Genomic DNA, 18,474 nt, shown 5'->3' with positions numbered 1-18,474 from the left:
CTAGATCAGTTGGTCATGGAACCGACCAGAGGGATGGCAACCCTGGACTTAATCCTCAGTGGGGACCGGGACCTGGTGCGAGATGTAAGTGTTGTTGAACCGATTGGGAGCAGTGACCACAGTGCTATTAAATTAAACATACATGTAACTGGCCAATTGCCACGAAAATCCAACACGGTCACATTTGACTTCAAAAGAGGAAACTTCACAAAAATGAGGGGATTGGTAAAAAGAAAGCTGAAAAACAAAGTCCAGAGGGTCACATCACTCGAAAATGCTTGGAAGTTGTTTAAAAACACTATATTAGAAGCTCAACTGGAGTGCATACCGCAGATCAGAAAAGGTACCGCCAGGGCCAAGAAGATGCCAGCATGGTTAACGAGCAAAGTCAAGGAAGCTCTCAGAGGCAAAAAGTCTTCCTTCAGAAAATGGAAGTCTTGTCCAAATGAAGAAAATAAAAAAGAACACAAACTCTGGCAAAAGAAATGCAAGAAGACAATAAGGGAGGCTAAAAAAGAATTTGAGGAGCACATTGCTAAGAACATAAAAACCAACAACAAAAAATTCTATAAATACATTCAAAGCAGGAGACCATCTAGGGAGACAATTGGACCCTTGGATGATAAGGGAGTCAAAGGTGTACTAAAGAACGATAAGGAGATTGCAGAGAAGCTAAATGAATTCTTTGCATCTGTCTTCACAGTGGAAGATATAGGGCAGATCCCTGAACCTGAACTAACATTTGCAGGAAGGGATTCTGAGGAACTAAGACAAATAGTGGTAACGAGAGAGGAAGTTCTAAGCTTAATGGACAATATAAAAACTGACAAATCACCGGGCCCGGATGGCATCCACCCGAGAGTTCTCAAAGAACTCAAAGGTGAAATTGCTGATCTGCTAACTAAAATATGTAACTTGTCCCTCGGGTCCTCCTCCGTGCCTGAGGACTGGAAAGTGGCAAATGTAACGCCAATCTTCAAAAAGGGATCCAGAGGGGATCCTGGAAATTACAGGCCAGTTAGCTTAACTTCTGTCCCTGGAAAACTGGTAGAAAGCATTATTAAAGCTAGATTAACTAAGCACATAGAAGAACAAGCCTTGCTGAAGCAGAGCCAGCATGGCTTTTGCAAGGCAAAGTCCTGTCTCAGTAACCTATTAGAATTCTTTGAGAGTGTCAACAAGCATATAGATAGAGGTGATCCAGTGGACATAGTGTACTTAGACTTTCAAAAAGCATTTGACAAGGTACCTCACCAAAGGCTTCTGAGGAAGCTTAGCAATCATGGAATAAGAGGAGAGGTCCTCTTGTGGATAAGGAATTGGTTAAGAAGCAGAAAGCAGAGAGTAGGAATAAATGGACAGTTCTCCCAATGGAGGGCTGTAGAAAGTGGAGTCCCTCAAGGATCGGTATTGGGACCTGTACTTTTCAACTTGTTCATTAATGACCTAGAATTAGGAGTGAGCAGTGAAGTGGCCAAGTTTGCTGACGACACTAAATTGTTCAGGGTTGTTAAAACAAAAAGGGATTGTGAAGAGCTCCAAAAAGATCTCTCCAAACTGAGTGAATGGGCGGAAAAATGGCAAATGCAATTCAATATAAACAAGTGTAAAATTATGCATATTGGAGCAAAAAATCTGAATTTCACATATACGCTCATGGGGTCTGAACTGGCGGTGACCGACCAGGAGAGAGACCTCGGGGTTGTGGTGGACAGCAGGATGAAAATGTCGACCCAGTGTGCGGCAGCTGTGAAAAAGGCAAATTCCATGCTAGCAATAATTAGGAAAGGTATTGAAAATAAAACAGCCGATATCATCATGCCGTTGTATAAATCTATGGTGCGGCCGCATTTGGAATACTGTGTACAGTTCTGGTCGCCTCATCTCAGAAAGGATAGAGTTGGAAAAGGTTCAGAAGAGGGCAACCAGAATGATCAAGGGGATGGAGCGACTCCCTTACGAGGAAAGGTTGCAGCATTTGGGGCTTTTTAGTTTAGAGAAAAGGCGGGTCAGAGGAGACATGATAGAAGTGTATAAAATTATGCATGGCATTGAGAAAGTGGATAGAGAAAAGTTCTTCTCCCTCTCTCATAATACTAGAACTCGTGGACATTCAAAGAAGCTGAATGTTGGAAGATTCAGGACAGACAAAAGGAAGTACTTCTTTACTCAGCGCATAGTTAAACTATGGAATTTGCTCCCACAAGATGCAGTAATGGCCACCAGCTTGGATGGCTTTAAAAGAAGATTAGACAAATTCATGGAGGACAGGGCTATCAATGGCTACTAGCCGTGATGGCTGTGCTCTGCCACCCTAGTCAGAGGCAGCATGCTTCTGAAAACCAGTTGCCGGAAGCCTCAGGAGGGGAGAGTGTTCTTGCACTCGGGTCCTGCTTGCGGGCTTCCCCCAGGCACCTGGTTGGCCACTGTGAGAACAGGATGCTGGACTAGATGGGCCACTGGCCTGATCCAGCAGGCTCTTCTTATGTTCTTATGTACTGACTTTGTTGCCCTTTGGACCTTATCCATGGCAGATTTATAATAAGGCAGTTTCCAGTTCTGAAATTCTTTCATGCTTAAATTGAGAACTTGCAAGCTGACATCACATCAAACATCACGCCCTGGGGTTCCCCACATATGCAGATACTTAAGTGTGATGCCATCTTTGTGTCACTTAACAACTACATCTAAACTTTCTTAAGCCATGATTGCAATACTTTTTAATACTGTCCTTTTTTCTGTTTGCAATATATTTAGAAACATATTTCGCTAACAACTTAAAATGTTCGGTAGTGTATAAATATGAGCTGGAATCAGGAGTACTCTAAAAAACAGTTATAAAGCATATCATATCAACGTGCAATCTAGCTTATGATTGATACCATGTAATGAGTATTTTACTGTTTGTTTTTTAAAAAGTGTTCTGGTAAGTTTATGGAATGTTCTGTGTAGAGCAGCCCTGAACAATTTGTGACCCACCAAGCTCAAAGCAGCCCACTGGCCACCTACAGCAGTCCACCAGGGGAATGATGAACCCCTCTTTTTAGTGCCAGCAAAAATAGGTAAAGGTAATAATGATGCCAAAACTTCTATTTTCTATCTGTGTTCAGAATGGTCCTGTGAATACAAAGTGAGCATTGTGCTATACATACACTTATTCTTCTCCAGCTTGAATGTTAACCTGAGCTGGAGAAGAACTCCCTCCCTTCCACTCCACTTAACCTGTCTGTTGCTGTTGCTCTATCAGAAGCAGCAAGCAGAATAGATGGAAATGTCTCCCTCCTTTTAGTGCTTGGCATGCTGCTGTGCAGTGAGGTAAGCACAAATAGCCCCTGGGATATGTAGTTTTCCCATAGGCTATTGACACTGTAATGGGGGTGGGTGGCATGAGAGCTCATGGGGATGTATTATCTAAATTTCAATTGGCTTTGAGATTTACATGCTTTTTTTTAATTTGGTGATGGGGTTAGCTTATTTCTGAGCTGATACATTTTGAAAAGGGTGGAGCTCACCTGTTATTGATTGTCGAATATGTGGCAGATGGGCTGCATTTTGGTTTGGTGGATCACTTGTTACACAGGTCTGATACAGACAATACTCTTGTGTATTTGGTGCTAGTTTAAATAATATGATGGGCTATTGCATATGATGGACTAATAATGAGCCTTATCTAAATATGTCTTACATGGAATATGGTGAATCATTTAGCACAACTGGTTCATAGATATGTTGACATGGAATATTTTGTATAGGATGTGAATTTTAAAAGTTGCAATACATATCAAAATAATTATACCGTGTAAATTACAGGAGGCTCACTCAAATGCTACTTTGGAAAATGTTCAGAGGCTCCTTGACCAGACCAAATTTAACAAGGTATTGTTAGGTCTGCTCCAAGCCCCAAGGTGGCTTCTGTCTGAGCTGTACATTCTGTAGACGTGCAAGAAGTGATGCCTTCGAGCATTTAAATTGGAGCTGGTGAAACTGGGAGGTAGAGCTCTCAGTATGTTTTTTTCCAGGTGGTACCTAAAGGCCTGAATTTGCAAATAAATATCTACGTAATACAACTGGCTGCTGTGTTGTGACTTAAGGGCATGACAAAGCATGCTGCTAAGTGTTCATAGGGTTGAGACATCATTATGAGTAAGAAACCCTATCTAGATTAGATTATTGTTGACTGCACTAATGCTCTCTCACCTATAATATGTTGTGGGGTGGGGAAGGGAAAAGAATGGAACAAAATCTCTGTATGTGGCTGTTCTAGTTTTTGAGTGTACCAGAAGATTATTTTAAGCTAACCACAATGTTAGGGTGAGGGGTGGGGTGGGGAAATTTGAAGTTACCTAGGCAGGGTAAAAAATAAACCAAGGTTTCATAGGAAGAAAGTAAACTGCAGCTATGACAAATATTATTAAAATCTCATTAAGTGATGATTTCATGCTGAATATTTGCTCAACAGTAATTTTAACTTTGTTCTAGATACAGGTTTTATTGACTATTTTTTTATAAATAAATCTTCATTTATTAAAATCTTCACCTTAACTTTGTTTTGAGGGATCCATGTGAAGGCGAAACCAGTGGCAGAACTGACACCTCAAGGTGAGGAGCCACTATTAATCCTTCGCTGCCAGGTCCCTTTTGTGTTCCAAGTTTAATTATTATGAAAGCCTTTAAACTAATATGTAAACCAGAGGAGTTGCTAAATCTGTCTTTAAACAATATTATGCATGAGTAAGAGTCCCCATTTCTCTTTTAAATACTATTAACTTTAAATAACTTTTTAAAAATTCTGTAGCTATGATTCTGCTAGCTACAAGTAGTCCACTTTGGGAACTGCTACCTTCTAAGTATTTTCAAGGTCAGAGCTTTTTTAAAAAATTGTACATTTGAATATTCAAGCATTATCTTTCATTGTTTAATAAAATATATTATCATTCTGAAAACTATGCCAACTGCCTAATAATCCAAATCAATAAACACTTCTGCCATACCGATCCGCTTGTTGCAAATTCTAAAATTTTAAAATGTGCAGGAAAACCTTAGGCCCAGGGGCTGAATGCACCGCTCCAAAACTCTCTGTTTTAACCTCTAAATCAGGGGTTCCCAAACGGTGGTCCACGGACCACCCATGGCCCACCAGCTTCATTTGAGGGTTTCCCAGTATGGCTGTGAAGAATGCATTAAAGATTCATACTGATTTTTAATTGTATTTGATTGCATTTATTTCTTATATTGTATCTTATTGTATTACAATTTGAAGTCTATGGAATTAAAGTGGTAAAATACAATATAGAAGAAATAAAAGAAACAATAAAAATACCATTAAAATTGTACAGCATCTAGCACAGCACATTACAATTGCTACAAGAGGCAGAAAAATCATTGTAGTCTGCAAGAGCCTCAGTCTGTGGAGAGAAAAGTTTGGGAACCGCTGTTCTAAACTCTTCCCAGGCCACACTGACACACCAGCCACACACCCCTACTGGCCCTGCTTCACGCTGTCCTTGAGTACGTTTGCTTGGCTGAAATGTGTCCTTGAACTCTGATCATGTCTCTTGCTTCTGTGGATGGAAAATAGAGAGGTAGAAACTACCCTATTTTACAAGCTTATAATTTACATTCATTGTCCTGCCTGCTTTTGCCTTTGGCCCTGCCCAGTGCAAGCTTGTAGCCCCCAGAAGGTCACCCAGAAAAAATAAAATGAGCAGCTATTGCTTTGAGAATCGCTATCAAACACCTTACAGCTGGGGATGTGGGAGCCTCGGACTGATGCCATGCGGAAATCCTACTTGCAGGCTGCTTAGTCTGAACAAGGACCCGACCCCCCCCCACACAGACACACAAAGATGCTCCTTCCACCTACTGCATAACAAGGGGTGTGTCCTACTCTCCTAGGAATGTGCATGTGTAGGCTTTTTTTCCATGTGCCACGTGCTGTAGGGCATGCATGCTTAAAGCCTGCTCCTTTATACAGAGTCTGTATGCGAAGCTGCTCTTAACAATCTGAACAAGTTTGTTTTTTCTTTCTTCTTGAAAGTGATTAGGTTTTTTAAAATAGTTGCCTTTTACATATCAGGAAGGGATGGTCTAAATAAATGCTGTTGTGCCTAGCATTCAATTGACAGTGCCATTTTATGCATTTAGTACATAAATCTCACTTTGCTCATCTCAGTTTGAGATGTTGTGGTCCATCTTCTTCCTGTCTTCTGTGTTACTCTCTGTGCTGTTAGCAACTGATTCCTCCATCCTGTTCATCTGTGTAGTGTGTTTCCCTATAGGATATTGTTGCTGGAAGACCACATCACATTTCTTCTTTTCATTAGTGATTGTTTAGTGAGTTACCTCTCACTAGCAATCATGTAATCTACTTACTGATGAAATGATAGGCACGCAAAATGTGAGTGGTTCCTGCTTAAACTTTGCAGGTGTTAAAGATTACAAAAACATTGCTCAGTTACAACAGTATGTGTGTATACCCTATCACTTGAAAGATAGCTAACCTGTTAGATGCTGAAAAAATCTACTTATTTGTACTTCATAGAAAACTAGTGCTAAGTTCCAGTGATTACTTGTTCTGACCTTTAGTCATACGTTACCAGCTACAAACCGCTTCTGAAATGCACACAGGTGCTTCTGCACCCACCTTGGATTTGTTTCTGGAATTTTTCTTTTCTCAGCAGCTCCTTGCCAAGGGTCCTTCCCTGAAATCTTGTGATTAGGGAGCGATTTGTCAGATGTGGAGTGGGCAGCAGGCTTAGAAGCTCTGCAGGGGGTAACTAAACACCAGATGTTCCACACAGACACAATGTATTGTGTATAAGCAGTACGTTTTGTGATGATAAAAGGTTAACTGTTTTCCTATCACACTCTAGTTGACGTGCTGAAGCTTCTTACACCTTAGAATTTATAGGACTTCAGGATGCTAGCTGATGCTTAAACACGTGCTGAATAATTCTCAGCAAGCATGGAAATGTTAAGGTCAAAACACTGTGTGATGAAGTTGGAGCTGAAAGAATCCCTATTAATAATGAAAAAACACTTTCCTAGGCATACAATTCTATGCACACTCAGTTGGAAGCAAGTCCCATTGAACTCACTTGAGCTTGGTACTGAGTAAACATGCCCGATCCCTTTCTTCCCCATGACATCACAAAATAATCTATGGAAGATGCTTCCAAAATACTATTAAATAATTATTAAATTATTAATAAATATGCTAATAAGTCATGTATTCCCTGTCAATTTAATTCACAAATGCTCTACATTGCACAGAAGATATGACAGATATGGGGCAAGAGAACCGTTGTGGCATAAGGCAGTGCACTGCTGCAACTGTCATCCTGTCATTGAGGCATGCATTTATGCCCAATGAGTGCAGATTTTTAAAAAATAATGTAGTAAGAATTATTTATAAAATTGGACAGTAGAAGGAAGCAACCCAGTTGTGGAAGATATGTTCATATCATTGACTCTGTAGGTTGAGATACTGTTGCTTGGGTAAAGCATTTTAGACAAGAATCATCCCTGATTATTCCCCTTGCTTTCTAGATCTTCAGCTTCAAATTGGCAAAATAAGCACCTTTTGTAAAGGATATAAATATTTTTTTACAGATGACAGGGTGGCTTCCTTTCTTCCCAGCTTTTTACAGCATGCCTTACCATGTGTTTTGTGTGGCCCTTAGATGTTTTGGAGATGTGCAATGATCTCCAAAAGTTGAGATCTAAAGAGACCCTAATCACTGATAGTTAAGAGCCTCCTTTTGTGGCTCTACTTAGCAACATATGTCCTAAGCGAGGATATATTTTGACCAAAAGCATTTTTAAATTGTCTAGTAAGTGTAATTCATTTACTTGTTAGTGTATTTAAATATTGCTTTCCCTTTCCAGGAGCACTTCTGGGGAACCAAAAGACAGAGAGAAAGAGGATGGTAAAGATTCTAAGCCGCGGTCTTTAAGATTTACGTGGAGCATGAAGACCACGAGTTCCATGGACCCAAATGATATGATGAGAGAGATTCGAAAAGTATTAGATGCTAACAATTGTGACTATGAACAAAAAGAGAGGTTCCTACTCTTCTGTGTCCATGGTGATGCTCGACAAGATAGCCTCGTCCAGTGGGAGATGGAAGTTTGTAAATTGCCACGCCTATCACTCAATGGAGTCCGCTTCAAGCGAATATCTGGGACTTCTATTGCCTTTAAAAACATTGCATCCAAAATAGCAAATGAGCTTAAGCTGTAAAGAGCAACAACATTTCTGAGATCAGGGAAGAGTCTAGCTTACATTTTGAATGTAATGGTTATACCTAACTTGATTGGCCTGTGAAACTCCCCATGTAGAAATTGTCCCTATTGCAATAAGGTTATACATAGTTATTCTGAATTGTAAAATTTAATTCAGTATGACCTATATTAAAAGAAAAAACTGTAGCTGAAGAAGACATGTTCACATGTACAGGTAAGTATATAGAGCATTGTTATTTTATGTTCATAGAGTTGTATAATAAAAAAGGCTTACAGATCTTGTATAGCTGTCTAGATATCAGCACAGAAGTGTGTTTGTTTTGAGTTAAGAAGTTCTTCCTGGTCATTATTTACATTTTTTGTGGTTTTTATAATTCTTACCTCTATCATGCATTTTTTTAAAAAAAAAACTACATCCATAGTAGAAATGCACAAAAATTGTTTTCACAACTGTAGTATGAAAGTTTTAGTTATTTTAAAACAAATCATATATAAAAACAGAATTAGTCAAGAACAGATTGACTTTTGTTGTACAAAGGATTTTCTTGCTTCCCTTTCACTCTGATCCTCCTTTACAGAGCAGTGTTTATTTGAGAAAAAATGTGACCATGTTTACAGTGTTTGCACTTGCAGTAAGGAAAAGGGGGTTCTGGGTGTTGTGGCCTCTGGCCTCTAGAAACATGTTGGGGAACGGAAATCACATCTTGATAACATTTTTATTTGAAAACTTAAATCTTGCTCTTGTGACCCATGGTCAAATGTAGCAACAAAATAGAAGTACAGTTCATACTCATTCATCATGGTGTGAAATATTATTGTTCTCTGCCTTCACAAATTCTGCTTTATAAAAATATCTTAGTATTGCGACTGTTTCATAGCACAAGGTATTCTGAAATGTTGACCAATTGTAAGAGCTAATAAATGACACCTCAGGAATTAACTGGTTTTTGGAATATTCCCCCTGCCCCCAGTACATGCAGTTTCATATACTTTACAACTGAGCATACATATTGTTTATAACAATAGATTATTACTTAAGTGATTGTACAAATTTGTTCTCATATCTTATTTGTGTTTTTAATATTTTGCCCACTTTCTTGTATTTATTCCACATCATTATGCCTGTAATGTGCAGCTGTGAGTAGGCATTTGCCTATGGAAGTAAAGAAAATTCCTTCATAATTAGTGATATAAACTATGTAAAACCACTAGTACTTGGTACATTTTAATATTTGTTATTTTGTTACTGAATTAATCATAGCGGTTGGTTGTGCAATGTTATTTAATGTCGTAAATACTGTAATTTCAACATACGGGCCCCATCCGCACACTCCTGTAAAGATTAGAGAATCATTCAAAATTGTCATTTTATTTAAAAAACAAAAACAAGAAAAAAAGCTGTGGTAAACTCTGTAACCCGAAGTTAGAAGGCTGTAAGTGTAGCTAACGTGCCATTTGATAATGGTTTTCTGACAGATGGACTTGACATGCTGTACTGTAGTGTGATGTAGCTCTCTCTTCTGTAACAGTTCTATTCTGAAATGAACTTGTATTGTTGCCTTAGGGGGAAAAAGGATGGTGTTTTGGCAAGAAAGAACTGTACCCCTTTTTATCTGGTGTTCCTTTAAAAAATATATATTATTTTTGATGCAAGTCATCCTAATTCACATTCACTGGTGCACTCTATTAAAAACTTACTTGAACGATTCCCATTCTACCCACCTTTGTCTTTTTCTCTTTATCTAACTGGGCATGGGGATGCTGTCTGACCTGATCTGACTGAGTGAATTGGTTTTGGCACAGTGCACAATATGCAGTCCCTTGCAAAAGTAATCAGACCCCTTATTTGATGCTCTCATATTACTGAATTACAAATGGTACATTGTAATTTCATTCTGTATGATATTTTATTTTTAAACACTGAAACTCAAAATCAATTATTGTAAGGTGACATTGGTTTTATGTTGGGAAATGTTTGTAAGGAACATAAAAAACTGAAACATGTTGCTTGCATTCAACCCACACACATTAATATTTGGTAAAGCCACCTATCACTGCAGTAGCAGCTTTAAGTCTTTTTGGGGTAGGTATGTATCAGCTTTGCACACAATGTCAGAAGGATTTTGGCCCATTCTTCTTGGCAGATTCACTCCAGGTCATTCAGGTTGGTTGGACGTCGCTTGTGGACTGTAATTTTCAAACAGCGCCCACAGATTCTCAATGGGACTTTGACTGGGCTGCTATAGGACAGTCACCTTTTTGTTCTTGAGCCACTCCAATGTTGTTTTGGCCTTGTGCTTGGGATCACTGTCCTGCTGAAAAGTGAATTTCCTCCCAAGCTTTATTTTTTTTAGTGGGCTGAAGCAGGTTCTCTTGCAGTATATCCCTGTATTTTGCTCCATCCATTCTTCCTTCCATTTTAACAAGACGCCCAGTCCCTGCTGATGAGAAGCATCCCCACAGCATGATGTGCCACCACCATACTTCACTGTAGGGATGAACATAAGAACATAAGAAGAGCCTGCTGGATCAGGCCAGTGGCCCATCTAGTCCAGCAGCCTGTTCTCACAGTGGCCAACCAGGTGCCTGGGGGAAGCCCGCAAGCAGGACCCGAGTGCAAGAACACTCTCCCCTCCTGAGGCTTCCGGCAACTGGTTTTCAGAAGCATGCTGCCTCTGACTAGGGTGGCAGAGCACAGCCATCATGGCTAGTAGCCATTGATAGCCCTGTCCTCCATGAATTTGTCTAATCTTCTTTTAAAGCCGTCCAAGCTGGTGGCCATTACTGCATCTTGTGGGAGCAAATTCCATAGTTTAACTATGCGCTGAGTAAAGAAGTACTTCCTTTTGTCTGTCCTGAATCTTCCAACATTCAGCTTCTTTGAATGTCCACGAGTTCTAGTATTATGAGGGAGGCAGAAGAACTTTTCTCTATCCACTTTCTCAATGCCATGCATAATTTTATACACTTCTATCATGTCTCCTCTGACCCGCCTTTTCTCTAAACTAAAAAGCCCCAAATGCTGCAACCTTTCCTCGTAAGGGAGTCGCTCCACCCCTTGATCATTCTGGTTGCCCTCTTCTGAACCTTTTCTAACTCTATGGTGTGTCTTGAGGCATGCGCAGTGTTAGGTTAGGTATAGAACGAAATTACAATGTACCATTTGTAACTCAGTAATATAAAGAGCATTGGTCAGGGGTCTGACTACTTTTGCAAGGCACTGTATGTGAGAGGACCAAAGTGAGACAATGGAAGGCTCGAGAGGAAGGAGACTGCAGAAGTATAGATGGGAGATGGCCAATCAAAAGAACATAAGACGAGTCCTGCTGCATCAGGCCAAAAACCCATCTAGTCCAGCATCCTCGCAGTCGCCAACCAGATGCTCATGGGAAGCCGGCAGTCTAAGTACCTACCTGGTTCTGCCTCAGTAGTTCATTCTTCCAAGACATAATGGTGATTTCTTGACCGCTAGATGATCTATCTATGAATATGACAGAAAGCTGAGTGATTTTTCTCAAGGGACTCTGGTAGTTAGCAGAGCTGACCAGCAAGCAATCATTTACAGGGATAGATTTCCTCCCAAAAAAAGCCATATTGTCCAACCACAGTTTGATTAAGACCCTGATTTTTTGTTCAAAACATATATTTTTCCTCACAGAGAATTAGAAACCAAATAGTAGAATAAAAGGGCAATGGGGGGTGGTGGAGGGAGGGAATAAATAAGATTAGATTCCTTGTGGCAGCTCCTGCTGGGAAAAAATGTTTGTAATTCTAAATACCTTGGTAATTAAAAGAACAGTTCTAGTGCAGTGCTTGGACAGTGAGCCATGGGTTATTCTTAATGACTTGTGGAATTTAGTAGGAGCTTCCAATGAAAATAGGATAAGCTTGTTAATGAATTCCTGCCAAAGAGATACTGAACTAAAGAACTGGCATAAAATAGGAAGAGGTAATCATTTCATGTAACTGGTTTGTCTACACCTAGTGAAGTGTTCAGCGAAGTTTAAATACTGGTAGGTTTATATTTTAAAGATTGATCTAGCATTTTTTGCAATGAGATTGGTAGTGGGAGTTCTGATAGACAGTATGTCTGCAAACCTGCACTCACTTTGGATTGAAAATATACAGGAAGTGGAAGGAAGGCCAGACCGCAAAGGAAGAGCAGACAGGTAGCACAGAACTGCAGGGATAGAGTCAGGAAGGCTAAAGCTGAGAATGAGCTGAAGTTAGCGAGAGATGGCAAAAGCAACAAAAAAGCTTTCTTCAGGTGCATCCATAGTAAAAGACAGAGAAAAGAAATGATGGCACAGCTACTCAATGATGGCAAAATGATAGCAGAATGATAGCAGATGACAAAAGGCAGAAGTGCTCAATTCCTACTTAGGCTCAGTCTTCTCCCAAAAGAGGGTCTATGACCCTCCTGGCAAACACAAAATACAAGTTGAAGGGGCAGAATTGCAGCTTGAGTTTGATATATGGTCAAGGCATACCTAATCAAAGTTGTTCAACCTTTGGATTGAAAATATAGAAGTTTGAGAGATTCTGAACCTGAATATGCTTAACCTGAACCCCCCTTTAGATTTTCCTGCTCAGTAAGGGATGGTTGGGGGTGGGGGATCAGGCAAGGATGGGGACCCTGGAGCCAGGTCAACACACATTATTTTATTGTATTAATTTACTTATTTAAAGACATTCATAGACCGCTTAATATTTTTAAAGACTCTAAGCGGTACACAATATTATATATTACAAATAACATAAAGAAAACAATAAAACATAAATTCAAGATCATAAAACAGGATCCAATCAGGAAAAGCTTGTGCAAAAAGATAAGTTTTTGCAGGATGTCTGAAGCAACGGGTGGCTTCGTACCTGGCACAGAGAAGGGCCTTCGATAGGCTCATAGATGGGGTGGGAACCTGTTTTAGGGCTTTGGGTCTTTACCATTATGCCAGTGGTTCCCAAATCTCTTCCCATGAACCACATGAACCTTATGGAGGGCCTTGGTGGACTGCATAATGGGTTTTCTGCCTGCTGTAGCAATTTTAATGTGTTGTACTGGACACTATGATTTTTAATTATATTTTATTAATTTTTTATTTCTTATACATGTTATTTCATTGTATTCCAGAAAATTCAATTTGTAATACCATGAAATACAATACTGTATAAGAAATAAAAGAAGCAATTCAAATCAATTAAAAATCAATATATATCTTTAACGTGATGAATGTGCCATCTCCAACCACAAATCTGCCGCCATGCTGCATCCCACCTGAATGAAGCTTGTGGACCACTGGTGGTCCATGGAACACACTTTGGGAGCCCCTGCATTATGCCAACATGATTGTGAAGAACTCTTGCATAGGACTTGTGTATCATAAGAAGGAAAAAAGCCCTGCTGCAACAGGCCAAAGGCCCACCTTGTCCAGCATCCCATTCTTCTAATAGCCATCCAGATGCCTATGGGAAGCTTGCAAGCAGGATCTAGATGCCCCAGCACTCTCCCCATTTGTGCTTCCTAGCAACCATATTAAATCCACACTTGAACCACACTTGTGTGAGGAATCACTTTCTTTTGTCTAATATAATCAATCATTCTTTATCTCCTACTTTTCCATTTTCTTTAATTAAAAAAAAAAGGCTGCCAAGGGGCCATATTAAGATAACTGAGGACTAAGCATGAAGGTTTGCTGAATTCTAGTAACAGAATTTTTAAACTTGTTATTTGTTGAATTTATTCCTGCCCAGGGTGGCAAGCATAAAACAATCTAACAACAAAAAGAAAAGATATTAAACAGTTTAAAACATTCCAAACTTTAAATTAAAAACCTCCTAAAATCCATTTAAAAATATTGTAAAACAGTTAAAAATGTCCTAAAACATAGCTTAAAATACTTTATCATCAGTGATCTTTAGACTGCTAAGAAGACTCCTCTTCAGCCATCAAATGCCTGGGTAAACAGGAATGTTTTCAAATTCCTCCTGAAAGTTAATAGCAATGGAGACTGACACACCTCACTAGGGAGGGTATTCCACAAATGGGGAGCCACCACTGAAGAGGCCCTGTCACGGGTCAGCACCAACTTGTATTGCAGGGGGCACTGTATTGCAGTGGTTCCATTCCTTCCTCTCTGATAGGCACCAAAGAGTAACATTGGGGAATGAGGTTTCGGACCCTTGGCCTCTCACTTGTGGGGTGCCACAGGGCTCCATCCTCTCCCCGATGCTATTTAACATGTATATAAAGCCGCTGGGGACTATCATCAGGAGATATGGGCTCCAGTGTCACCAATATGCGGATGACACGCAGCTCTATCTCTCATTTAAATCTTCACCGAGGTTGGCTGTAGAAACCCTATCCAAGTGCCTGGAATCGGTGAGTGGCTGGATGAGAAATAATAAGCTGAAACTGAACCCTGACAAAACTGAGGTACTGTTCGTGGGAGACAAGGCAAGGTTAGGGGATTTGGACCTGGTGCTCAATGGGGTACAATTGCCCCTAAAAGACCAGGTCCGTAGCCTCGGGGTCATTCTTGACTCCCAACTGTCCATGGAAGCTCAAGTTTCGGCTGTGAGCCGGGCAGCGCTGTATCAACGCCATCTGATACGGAGGCTACACCCCTACCTTCCCAATCATCTGCTCCCATCGGTGGTACATGCCCTGGTCTCCTCTCGCCTAGACTACTGTTATGCGCTCTACGTGGGGCTACCCTTGAAAACGGTCCGGAAGCTGCAACTGGTACAGAACGCGGTGGCGCGCCTGATTAAAAGCAGCCGCCGGCGAGATCATATCACTCCAGTGCTAAAAGAGCTGCACTGGTTACCAGTTGCTTACCGGGCCCAATTCAAGGTGTTGGTTTTGACCTTTAAAACCCTATACGGTTTCAGCCCAGTCTATCTAAAGGAGCGCCTCCAGCATCATCAGCTATGCCGCCCAACAAGATCAGTCTCAAAAGACCTTCTCTCCATCCCATCAGTCAAAACAGCCAAACTGGTGAGGGCTAGAGAGAGGGCTTTTTCAGTTGTGGCCCCCACCCTGTGGAACTCCCTCCCAAATGATCTCCACCATGCCCCTTCTATGATGAGTTTCCGCCGGGCCTTGAAGACCTGGCTCTTCAGGCAGGCTTTTGGGGTGGGCTAGATTTTATCTTCATTGTTTTTAGACTTTTAATGTCTAGGTATTATATGCCTATGTTGTACGTTGCCCAGAGTGGCTGGACAGCCAGCCAGATGGGCGACTAATAAATTCTATAAATAAAATAAATAAATAAAAAACTGGGCAGTGCTCAGTGGCAGCAGCACCAACAAGGCTTCACCTGTTGATCAGAGGATTCAAGATAGTTGATACTGGGAAGGCGCTGTTGTAGATACTTGGGTCCCAAGCCATTTAGGGCTTTATATTCTAGTGCCAACACCTTGATTTGGGCCCAGTAGCTCATTTGCAGACAGTGCAGTGCTTTCAGGACCAGTGACACATGGTCCCATTTACCAGCCTAGGAGCCGCATTCTACACTAACTGCAGCCTCCGGATCATCTCCAAGGGCAGCCCCACATACAACACATTACAATAGCCCAGATGGGAAGTCATGAGAGCATGGACAACTGAGGCCAAGCTATCCTGGTCAGGAATGGCTATAGCTGTCGGATCAGCCTCAGTTGGGCATAAGCATTCCTAGCCACAGAAGCCACTTGGGACTCTAATGACAAGCTGGAATCCAGGAGTACTTCCAGACTATGACCCTGTTCCTATGAACTGTTGGAAGTGGGGCAAGAGCAACTCCTGTTTGGGTAATTTCGATTGTGTTCCAGAAGGAAGATAGAGTTAGGATCCTCCAGCTGGCTAGGCTTACCTACCTTTACCTGTGCTGTGCTCTGACTAACTTCTTTCCTTGTAAACTGATATGCTTAGGGAAGATTATCTATCCCTCCTCCTTCCACCCTTACTTCTCTTCTTCAACTGTCCGAAAGAGAGGAGACATCTTTGTCTTTGCTATTTCTCTTGAGCCATGAGAGCAATACCCAAGTCTGGGCACTGCACCTTCAACTTAATTAGTAAGTTAGAACTAGGTATGCCTTTCCTATCTACTATGTATTTTCATAAATAAAGTAACTTTTCTTATTTTACTAAGGTTCAGTGATCTCAATGCAGGGTAAAAGCCTGCTACTTAGGTAAACGCACACACTGGCACGCACGCAGCTCAGATCGTTGATGATCTCTGCTCATTTATACAAATTTACATAACATGAACAAATCCCAGAAAAGGTCTTGCATCTGATTCCCAGTCATGGGAATCACTTGCTCACCACCAGCACTTCTGCCTTATCTGGATTCAGCCTCAGTTTGTTGGCCCACATCCAGCCCATCACTGCCTTCAGACACCTGTCTATCACCTTCACAGCCTCCATGGTATGGAGATATAGAGTTGTGTATCATTAGCATACTGATGACACTGAGCTTCAAATCCCTGGATGACAGCTCTTATAGATATTAAATAGCATAGGAGACAGAATAGATCCTTGCAGGATCCCACAATGCAAAAGCCATGGAGACAGAAACAATGTAGTACTACTTTCTGCTAGTAGTCCTGCAGGTAGGAGTGGAATCACTGTAATACAGTACCTCCAACTCTCACCTCCTTCAGTCATTCCAGAAGGACACCGTGGTCAATAGTATTAAAAGCTGCTAAGAGATTCAGGAGAACCAACAGTCACATTGCCCCTGTCGCTGTACAACAAAGCTCATCAATCAGGGCCACCAAGACTGTTTCTGTGCCAAAACCGAGCCAGAAGCCAGACTGCAATGAATCTAGATAATCTTTTTTCTTAGTAACTTCCTGCAAGTTGGCTGTATTTTTCCCCTTGCAGCAGGCTGACAGATTTTAAAAAATTCATATTGAAATGAAATGGACTGCCTTCAAGTCAATTCCGACTTATGGGCGACGGTATGAATAGGGTTTTCACGGTAAGCGGTATTCAAAGGGGGTTTAGCATTGCCTTCCTCTGAGGCTGAGAGGCAGTGACTGGCCCAGGGTCACCCAGTGAGCTTCATGGCCGGGTGGGGATTCGAATCCTGGTCTCCCAGGTCGTAGTCTAACACCTTAACCCAGCCTTTCCCAGCCAGTGTGCCTCCAGATGTTGTTGGACCACAACTCCCATCAGCCTGAGGTTGATGGGAGTTGTGGTCCAACAACATCTGGAGGCACACCAGTTGGGAAGGGCTGCCTTAACCGCTACACCACACTGGCTCTCGTATTCATATTAGGTCAACCAAAATATGAAAAAATAGTATGCAAGCCTTCAAGTTTTCCAGAATTCTTCAACAGACTAGAGGATAAAGCAGGGGATGGGGAGGAAGGAAAAATTTAGCTGCTGATAAAGCCAGATCAAGAGTCCTGAGATGGAATGTGGGAGGAGGAGGCAGACATTCAAGCTGAGGCTCTTTCCAGTTGCACCAAGGCCTGTCCATCTGTAGCATAACAACAATTGACTCCCAGTCTCGTAAAATACCAAAATTGGCTCTTACCCAACTCTGCCTCCACCCTTAGACACAAGCTCCTTGATAAATGCCAAAGAAGAAATAAAAAGCAACTAAGCAGTCTTAATATTAACAAGGAGGAAATTAATTGTAGGTGGTGTGCTGCTTAAAAAGTTAAAGGGCGTCAAATTAGGTAGTTTTACCTAGCAATTGGAGGGAATGTTCATATGGTATCTTCGAGCTCATCCAGACGACCGCAAAATGTGTGACACGCGCAGAGCTTGGAAGTAACTAGTTACAAGTAACGAATTACTTGTAAAGGCAGGAACCTAGGGCGCTGGTGCCTTCTACACATTTTTGGTCCACCACCGAGCACAGTACCGTCTCCTCTAATTGGCTGGGACCCTCTGCATGCCAAGCAAATGCTCTGCCACTGAGCTGTGGCAAAACATCTCACATTTCAAGTATGCCGAACACTTTCCTGGGTTGTGGTCTAGAAGGAGAATAGGAAGAGGAGAGCGAGAACGAGGAGAACCAAGACTTTTCCAAATAGTGGGGAGTCCGATCTGCTGGCTTGCTTGCAACTTTCGAAGAACGCAATAGATCAAATATCCAGATGAGGAAAGAGCTTCCAATTGTCCTAATAGCATCGATGCAGCACTTTTCAAAGCGCTTCGTCTGTTTCTCAAACACAACGCTATTGTTTTCCAGCCTGATCCTACCAATCACAGCTGGGTGTGTGTGTGTTGAGT

The 18,474-nt window shown here is 41.3% G+C and overlaps 1 protein-coding gene across 10 annotated transcripts in view; it reads left to right on the top strand.

Annotated features, from left to right (window-relative positions):
- The window catches only part of MARK1 (microtubule affinity regulating kinase 1), a 104,426-nt gene extending 94,474 nt beyond the window's left edge, over positions 1 to 9,952 (top strand). For 7 of the 10 annotated variants that reach the window (XM_061625159.1, XM_061625153.1, XM_061625155.1 and 4 more), the window contains exons 17-18: positions 4,555 to 4,599; positions 7,888 to 9,952. In XM_061625159.1, coding sequence (XP_061481143.1) covers positions 4,555 to 4,599; positions 7,888 to 8,242 — 400 coding nt within the window. In that variant the 3' untranslated portion in view covers positions 8,243 to 9,952. The remainder of the gene's footprint in view (positions 1 to 4,554; positions 4,600 to 7,887) is intronic. The other 3 variants (XM_061625160.1, XM_061625157.1, XM_061625161.1) reach the window with 2 other exon arrangements.
- Positions 9,953 to 18,474: the final 8,522 nt, after the last annotated feature.

Source organism: Rhineura floridana, chromosome 4 (genome assembly GCF_030035675.1).
Source record: "Rhineura floridana isolate rRhiFlo1 chromosome 4, rRhiFlo1.hap2, whole genome shotgun sequence".
Classification (NCBI taxonomy): domain Eukaryota; kingdom Metazoa; phylum Chordata; class Lepidosauria; order Squamata; family Rhineuridae; genus Rhineura; species Rhineura floridana.
This window is presented reverse-complemented; position numbering and strand designations above follow the sequence as displayed.